Below are 8,501 nucleotides of genomic sequence, written 5' to 3' on the forward strand. Positions count from 1 at the left end.
TTGTAATAGACTATCAAATGCGATCTTGTAAACCACCCAAATAAGAACAAAAACCTATGCCATATCATTAATTCATCAAATTAACCGACTTTATTTCTGCAAGTTTTCAAAGATCTGGAGTCAATGTCCAAGAACCCAAGTTTAATGTCATCTTTTTTCTGTAACCATGGCGTTTGACAATTATGGTCCAATTAGTCCACATGGTTCTTGAAAAACTGCAAAGCATGAGCATCCCTTTCAAAGAAACTGATGGCACTGAGAGGAATCAAATCAAAGAATTTATGCCACATTGAATAGAGTCCTGGAATTGACTGTCAAACACTTAAACCAGCCCCTGGTGTTAGTTCAATCTCTATTAACAAGGAAAAAGATTAGTCTAGCAACTATTTAGTTGGCATAAAAAACAACCCATGAAACTAACGAATTATAGTATATTTGATTAGTGAATCTACAAACAGGGAAAAGAAGTGAAAATGGACACTCTCACCATTATGCAAACTATGCAAGTACAAAAATAGTCTAGGTAGAAAAAGGGAACCAAAGTAAACATAAACCCAAATGATCATAAGAAGACCAACTGAAGATTTCTACATATAAAGAGTAGTTATATGCCAATTTTGATATACAAAGATTTATTTACTAACCACTGAGGAATGTTCCACAATTAACTTCAAACGTTTGGCGAATGCATCGAATTCTGCAATATGTTGATCCCTCCAACGCTTCTCAAAACTCATATCTTTCTCCAGCTTTGAATGTCCTTGAAGATCAATCATCATTCTAATCTCCTTTAACGACTGATCAAGCACATCAGCCAGAGTCTTGGTCGCAAAATGCACAACCCCACTACTTGTATCACCACCGCTCTTTACCCTCGCTTCGTTACCGCTTTTTACCCTCACTTCGTTTCGCACAACTTGGGGATTTCGCTCCATTTCAGCATTCATATCACTAAGCTTCATATCACCATTGAAATCTCCTTTTCTATCATCACCACCACCACCACCATGGTTGTTACCTTTGTTACCATTATCGCGAGTATTGGTTTTCTTAATCACAGATGGCAAAGCTAATACAGCCATCGAAGAAGACGGCAACGTCTGCGAGTAACTAGGCTTAACCCCAACCAAGTTCGAGTTATATCTATAATTGTTGTTCGGATTAGAATTGAAATTGGTAACGGCAGACGGCGAAGACGGACGATCTAGGTCTGGCTCCCAAAGTTGCTTGGAAAGATCATACAACGCACGATCCTGAGGCGAAAGCAGCGCCTTATCAAGCCCCTTAGATAGCCGCGACGAAATCACCCGAAACTTCTTCCGGAGACGACGGAGCTTCTCGGAGAGCTGAGATTTGGTGTAGGGCTGCGACATACCATGTGAAAATCGAGCATAGTACATTCCAAGATCTCGAGGAAACGACAATCCTTGAGAAGAACAATCGAGAAGGCCCTGGAGGAAACGGATCTCGTCCGGCTCGGTCCAAATCCGATGAAATTTGAAAGGAGGGTGTCTGGCATCGTCATCATCGGCGAAATGGGTGGTGGATTCGAGTTTGGGCGGTGCAAGGATTAGATTAGAAGCAGGGGTTTTGCGCTTAATTGGAAGCTTAGCAGAAGAAGGGATTGACGAGATGGGGCTGGGTTGTTGTATAGGGTTTGATGGTGGGGTGAAGTCCATGGCTGGCTGGCTCTCACCCTCTGTGTGTGTGTGTTTGGATCGCCAGTTTTGAGTGCGGGTGAGGGGGGTGGTGGGTTTGACCCAGATTTGGTCAGAATTCAAGCGTAAGGTAGGGCAGGCAAGGGTCTTATTTAAACTCGTGATCCTAATAATGGGATAACTACTCAAAAATTCATGTCAACAAACTTACTTGTGTTAGAAAAAACGTAACCTCAGGTAAGTTGCTACCGAATTGATACAGTTAAATACTATTAATCAGTATTTATTGGGTTGAGTTGTTCAAACGTCTTCAAATCGGTTAACCTAACCTGAATTTTATTGGGTTGAGTTGTTCAAACGTCTTCAAATCGGTTAATCCGACCTGAATAAACGTAACTCTCATCTTTGTGAACGATCGAGCTTCAGTTTTACATCAAAAACATACATGAAACTTATTGATTTCTCCTTGAAACTTGTTGCTACGACTTCATACTTCTTGTTACTTCAAAAACTATATCATTCACGACTCTTCCGATCTCTCCCTCGATGCTCTCGCTATGGGATTTGAATCCCTTCCTCAACACCCGTTCTGAATTTTAGGGGTTCAAAGTTATCCCGCATTTAATTCAGACGTATTTGATAATCATGCATTCAAGTTCCATTCTTTGATTTATTGCCACACTTGGTCCCTCATTCGGACATCTCTTACAAATAAATAAAACTTTTAGAGTCCCACATCGGTTAGATTTGAACAATTTCCCCCTCTCTTCTTAAGGACTCTTTTGGATGGTAATTGAATGAGTTTCCACGTATTCTCAAAACCAACGAAGTAGAACATTCTATTAGCCTTTTTATTGGACACACTTCTTGAAAAACGTTTTTTGGATGCTTTTATAAAAATTTAAAAAGGTGTCCAATAAAAGACTAATATAATGTTTTACTTTTGTTGTCAAATTTTATTCTGTTATCATATTTTTTTCATAAAGATATAATTTATTGGGTTATTCAATTTGGGCCTGAACACCTATTATAGGTGTATTTTTATACATAAAAACTTACCATTTTGATCTTATAAACTTAAAAATACTTTAAATATTCTCTTTTAACCCTAATAGGCGTATTTAAATTGCTATAGTGAATTATTAAAATCATCAATAGCCAAAATTGATTTTAAAAGATGTGTGTTTAATTATATGTTTTGTTGCATGACACCTAATTCATGTGCAAAAGTGGAAGTGACGATAGAGTTTGTTATTACAGCAGCCCCATTGGGACCGAAACAAATAGGACCGCTTTTACGAATTGTGAAGAACCGGTCCTTGCCAAATGGCATGACCTTGAGATTTTTGAAAAGTGAATTTTTTTAAAAAAATCATTAAAATTATACATCCATAAGATGATGTACAAAAAAATCAAAGCAAGACATGGTATTAATTATTAAACCATTAATTCTTAATTATCATCAATCTTTAATGAATTCTAAAAACTAGCCTTGCAATGTTTAATTAAATAGTGTTTTGTACATGGAGGGAAAATAGAAATGGATTGCAAATCATAAGGATGAAAACTGAAATTTTTCTTTGTTTTCAATATATTAATAAAATATGACTCGTTTATGAATTACTGACTGATTTATGACCAAAAAACAAATTAGTTTATAAAGGGACTAGTCCAGGACTACGGTTACTCTAAGAAGGAGACTCGACTTTGGTTATTGCCTTATTGGCACCATCAGATGATGTAACAACCCATACACAGACTTCACAAATTTTGATAAAAGTTTGTATGTTTGAAAATGATGTATCACAAGGATTTAACTTTTTTTTTTTTTGTCACGATAACAATATTTTATATATAGACAATGAAATGACATAAAAATATGCTAACATATGTCAAATCATATATGTTACCGACTACTGTTATGAGTAGATTTATTAATCTTTTCTTTTAATTTTATCCCAGTTTTATGAGAATCGTTGTGCTCATCTTACCGACAAATTTATACAACAAATGACAGTAGTAGTTCATGAGGATGTGAAGGAATTGTTATTAGAACAATGGTTTGGCCATTATTGGCATCTAAAAAGTGGTGATTGAAAAAGGGAAGGGATGATAGCAGATTCCACATGTACAACCAAAAACCATAACAAATACAACTAGTGATTTTGTCACTAGTCATACATGGCTTTAACCCATGACTTTTGGTCGCCATCCCTCAATCACATCTTCTGTCAGTGGCATAGTTTTGGTGAATGACTCCAACGAGAACACACTCTGAAACACATAATTCAATTGAAGTTGGATCAGTTTCACAAATGGAAGCTACATTTGATCACTAATCACAACTAGCATACTACAGTCGACTAAATGATATGCATGAACCTACCAAGATGCAAAATTCAAGACCATCGAAACCAGCATTGCTACTTTCAGTGCTATAATCTGTGACCTCAAAGTTACATCAACTAATGTCTGCCCAAAGGAAGCATTTCATAATTCATACTTGCCACGAATTGGAAAGTGTTCTTGATTAGGTACATGGATGATGGGTGAAAGAAAATAAGCAAGACCAAGAGGTACAAATGAGTATGGTGATTGACATATGTAGACCCATCATGTCAGACACCTGATTATCAGCAACAGCCCCACGTGTAGTGTACTCTCAACTAGTGCATGAAATATACCTAATTTTCTACCCTATGTCTTCCTATTCTGAGTTGCCTCAGAAAGAGAAGTGTGATGATCTCTATGTCCAATGGTGTTGAATTTGGAAGTTTATATAGGATTTGTGTATAGTATTTTGATGGCTATGGGGGATGATGTAAAAGTAACTTATCAGATTGAAAGAACATTTGAACAAGGTTCTGTCTAAACCCTCTGCAGAAACTACCACTTGAGGTGAGCATATATTGACCAATCTAATACGCTTTTTCATTCTACCCATCCATCTCACAGTAGTAGTTTGAGGACGCCACTTCTATTGCAAGATGCATCAATTTTCGTGGATTTGGACATCACTAGTTTGACATAAGGTCTGTTGTCATAGTAGCAAAGGATGGTTCTTTACTGGATATGCCCAAAGGTAAGTACTTTGTGATGTGGCTGTGGTTTTTTACTAACAAGATGAAACTGACAATGACGTAAGCGCTTTGTTCTCTACTTGTTGTCAGCCCGACATAAAAATTTAGGTCAGGTTTGTTCACTAATAATCAACACTAAATAGCACAAATGATATTGATGAGGCTGTGAAAAGGTTGGGATTGAAAGTAGTCACATGTAATGACACAAGACAGGAGCTGGAGGCAAAGTTGTGGGTTGAGAATTGGTGGATAGTCGCCTTCTCCATTGACTAACTTGAAGAAATGGTTGTGCAATAAGCTACCATTGTAACCTTGCAATATACTCTTAAGATGCACTTGGATATGGGGTTGGGATGTGAAGCAAGCTGCGCATGCCAAGACTTGCTCATTTTTAAAAGTTGGAGCCAAACTCAAACTTCTGTTAGAGATATGTCTACCTTGAAACTACAAAAGAAATCCATAGGGAGAAATGATGCATGAGACGGCCAATCCTAGATGCCGTCAAAGGCCGATCATCTTGATTGTGTTCAGGAATTGGGATATACTGCTTACTGTGACAAATTTTTACGTCCATGTTCCTGCGGTCCATAAATAGGTAACAATAGAAGTGCCTAATACTAAGGTGGGTTGTTTCTTGTTATAACTGGTCCTCCTTTATTGATCAAAAGAATGGAAGTCCTGCACTTTTATCTTCTATCATCCAAAGAAAAACGTATTATTAACTATGTGTCAAGCCAGAAGCCTTAACAGAAATATCAAATTAATTATAATAGCTAATGGAAAGGATTAACGTCAAAGCACAGAACAATAATCCAGGTCGCCTCATACAATATGCAGTAGGAAATTTCAGGTTTGCATAAAGAATTATTTTGCGCAATTCAGTTGAAGATGGGTGTACCTTCATGTAGGCTTGCAGATGGGGAAGTGAATCTGGAACTGACCACTTCTTGTAATGACCCAAAGCAATTTCCAAATGATACAGCTTTGGTCCAAGGGACAAGTCTGCAGCTGAGATATCCTTTCCATTGATAAATGGGCCCTTCAACAAACAAGTGAAATTTAAGTGAGCAAACAAATTCAAGATACAGTCTCTATTTAAGATAGAATACAAGTGATTAGGTGTATCAAGTCTCCATAGTGATAGGTAGCTATATGTGTCTCTGTGTGTGTAGATGTGGAGAAAACTCACATTTTCTTTTATATAATCATTGAAAGCAGACAACTCATTCAGTAATGCTTGCTCTGTTCCATCAGCTGGGTCTTTGCTTTTCAGGAAGCCAATATATGTGGAAAAGATCTTTGACCCACTGCATATACAAGTCAGCAATGAGATGTCTCTAGTGGTTCTGAATCAATTAAATGTTTTTCTACGTTGATTGTTTCATATAAATTATTATGCACGTACAACAATATTAAGTAATAGCATCTCTTGATACCAAAACCAGTAAACCTGGGCTATCCTTAAAATGGTAAAGTATTAAGCAAACAGGTTTAGATTAAAGGGTAGTTGAAGGCTCCTTTCCCATTTGTTATAGGTGCTCATTGCTCACCAAAGATGGAAAACAAGATGATAGAAGTAGTCACTCTCTTCCACAATTGCTTTAACACCAAACGAGACAAAAAATATGAATTCTTCACAAAGTAACGGCAGGTTAGCAGATAGCAATAAGAGAAGTTAGGTACAAGAACTTTCTTCACAGGGTAAATGAAGAAAAAATGATGGTGGTGTTTCATAAATAAAAAGACATACAAAGAAGTGTTGGAGGATATTACTGAGACCAAGTATGCAACTATGGCCTGCCTATGTTACACCGGGATTCATTATCTATCCTCTTTCCCATGAGTCTGCTTGATAATCTATCCATGCAAGATTCTCACCGAGTAACAAATCATTGATTTTAACTCTTAAACATTTGCATGGTGTAGTAACCAAAACCCTAACCCTTCAAGCTTGTGCCTATGATAGCAGTCAAACTGCTACTCATTGACGCCTGAAATCAGCTGTCAGAAGTAGTCTTAAGTGCCTCTATCACCATCTGCTCACTCTCCACTACCATCAGCTTGCATGCCACTGCTGGCTACTGCCATTTAAACACAGACCGGACCATGTCACTGTACCAGCAACTACCTAAGCCTCATGAAAATGACTCTAGGCCTTACATCTCACTAATGTCAGACAGAACATGCAAGTTGATGTGATTATACATAATAATACTTTGTTATTCATATAGCATAGATCCGGGTTTCCAATGAGCGTACCAAGCACATTATCATTAATTTCCACCTAGTGCTAACCATGTGGGAACTACACATCCTCCATCCATCCAAGTATCAGTATCAGTTCTAGAGCCTTGTGGAAGACTGTTATAGATTTTATTTGTATTCAGTAGTAAGTTGGGCAAGACAGAAATCTATTCTCCAACTTGAGGAGGAATCTATATCTGTTAGCTTAAATTATGTTACACAAGGTGCTGACTGTTGTTATATAATAGTCTCGGTCTAGAGCCTCCTTCATGTTCTGTGTTTATACAGGGTTCTCACAACTGTAATAAATCAATCAAGCAAAGCGAAACATTTACGATAATCATTAGTAATTTCATTCTAGTTGTAGGAATATTCCAAAATCTAGCTATATCATAATTAGAGCAGATCTCTTTTCTATTAGATTGGCATTATAATTGTTTCTTTCAGGATCAGATGGCTACTTCAATTATTTTTCCTCACTGGCATACAAGTTACAACTACTAGTATTATAAACAATTTAACAAATTCGCAAAAATGAACTTAAATTGAACAAAAGGGGCAGAAAGAGCATAATCATACACAGAAGCTTTATCAGGTGGAGTCACCAATGATGGGTTAGGGAACTTCTCCTCCACTGACTGTGTAATAACATCTGAATCTGCTATCCATTTATCATCTAGCTTCACTACTGGAACTTTACCTTCTGGGTTAATACTTAAAAACCTACATAAAATGCAGAGCGTTAAGGTATAGCAAATTTATGAAAACTCGCTTAACTAGAAAGGGGAACTGTATGATTACCATTCTGGCTTGTTACCAATATCAACTAACTTCAGATCATAAGGAAGAAGCTTCTCCTCCAGAGTCAGCAGAACTCTCTGAGTAAAAGGGCCTGAAAACAAAAGAAAATAACTATAACTATACATCCAAGGTTAGTACCAACCTTAGCTCTTGGTAGATGTTTTACATGTCCACGGGATCCATACTCCATATCAATACAACTATAATGAAAATTTCCCACAAAAAATTGTTGGTAAAAAGGTAGTGGTAGATAGTTTGCTCATTTAAGTGATAATTGTCTGCAAACATTTCTGGTGTGGTTATGGGTTTGAGTCTGATGGTTGCTATGAGTTGGTGTATTTTCACCATTATCCCTTTTGAATGTAAATGTAGGTTCTCACATATGTAACACCCCCATTCCGAAGGAAGGGTGGTTACTTCAAAACGTAACGGAGTCCTATATAAAACCTCCAAAATATAGTCTCCAATACCAAATAAAATCTTCCAATAACGAAATTGAATATAACTCTAAATAAGATATAAAGGTCTCCAAACAAACCATTTCCAAAATCCTCCAACAACCGAGAAAAATCCAAAAACAACCAAAGAAATCTAATCTAATAGCCAAAGAAAAAGATTCTAATAAGCGAAATAACATAGTTCTAAACCTCTCGAAACCTTGAAACCAAAATCCTGGTCTACTCTCTGCCACAAGACTTAGCCGCCCCCTTGATTACCT

At 37.0% G+C, this 8,501-nt stretch overlaps 2 protein-coding genes across 2 annotated transcripts; both read right to left on the reverse strand.

The window, feature by feature from the left end:
* Nucleotides 1–412: 412 nt before the first annotated feature.
* On the reverse strand, nucleotides 413–1,765 carry LOC112502974 (probable transcription factor At5g28040). Its single transcript, XM_025107021.1, has one exon. The coding sequence runs from the start codon at nucleotides 1,677–1,679 to the stop codon at nucleotides 633–635; it is 1,047 nt and encodes a 348-aa protein (XP_024962789.1). The 5' UTR covers nucleotides 1,680–1,765; the 3' UTR covers nucleotides 413–632.
* Nucleotides 1,766–3,625: 1,860 nt separating this feature from the next.
* LOC112519586 (probable glutathione S-transferase DHAR2, chloroplastic) lies at nucleotides 3,626–8,113 on the reverse strand. Its single transcript, XM_025127787.1, has 5 exons — nucleotides 7,784–8,113; nucleotides 7,562–7,705; nucleotides 5,928–6,045; nucleotides 5,637–5,777; nucleotides 3,626–3,932 (listed from the first exon to the last, which is right to left on the reverse strand). Exons 1-5 carry the CDS (start codon nucleotides 7,906–7,908, stop codon nucleotides 3,846–3,848), a joined length of 615 nt encoding a protein of 204 aa, XP_024983555.1. The 5' UTR covers nucleotides 7,909–8,113; the 3' UTR covers nucleotides 3,626–3,845.
* Between the last annotated feature and the right edge of the window lie 388 nt (nucleotides 8,114–8,501).

The sequence above is a fragment of the Cynara cardunculus genome (genome assembly GCF_001531365.2).
Source record: "Cynara cardunculus var. scolymus isolate 2C chromosome LG 1, CcrdV1, whole genome shotgun sequence".
NCBI lineage: Eukaryota > Viridiplantae > Streptophyta > Magnoliopsida > Asterales > Asteraceae > Cynara > Cynara cardunculus.

What these genes read in the sequence shown, in the direction of transcription:
- LOC112519586 (XM_025127787.1), bottom strand. Translation starts at nt 7,908, where the DNA reads ATGTATAGTTATAGTTATTTTCTTTTGTTTTCAGGCCCTTTTACTCAG. An exon ending in ATTGGTAACAAGCCAGAATG is followed by an intron (nt 7,706 to 7,783) that starts GTAATCATACAG and finishes CATTTTATGTAG; the next exon opens with GTTTTTAAGTATTAACCCAG. An exon ending in CCACCTGATAAAGCTTCTGT is followed by an intron (nt 6,046 to 7,561) that starts GTATGATTATGC and finishes TTGTATATGCAG; the next exon opens with TGGGTCAAAGATCTTTTCCA.
- LOC112502974 (XM_025107021.1), bottom strand. Translation starts at nt 1,679, where the DNA reads ATGGACTTCACCCCACCATCAAACCCTATACAACAACCCAGCCCCATC.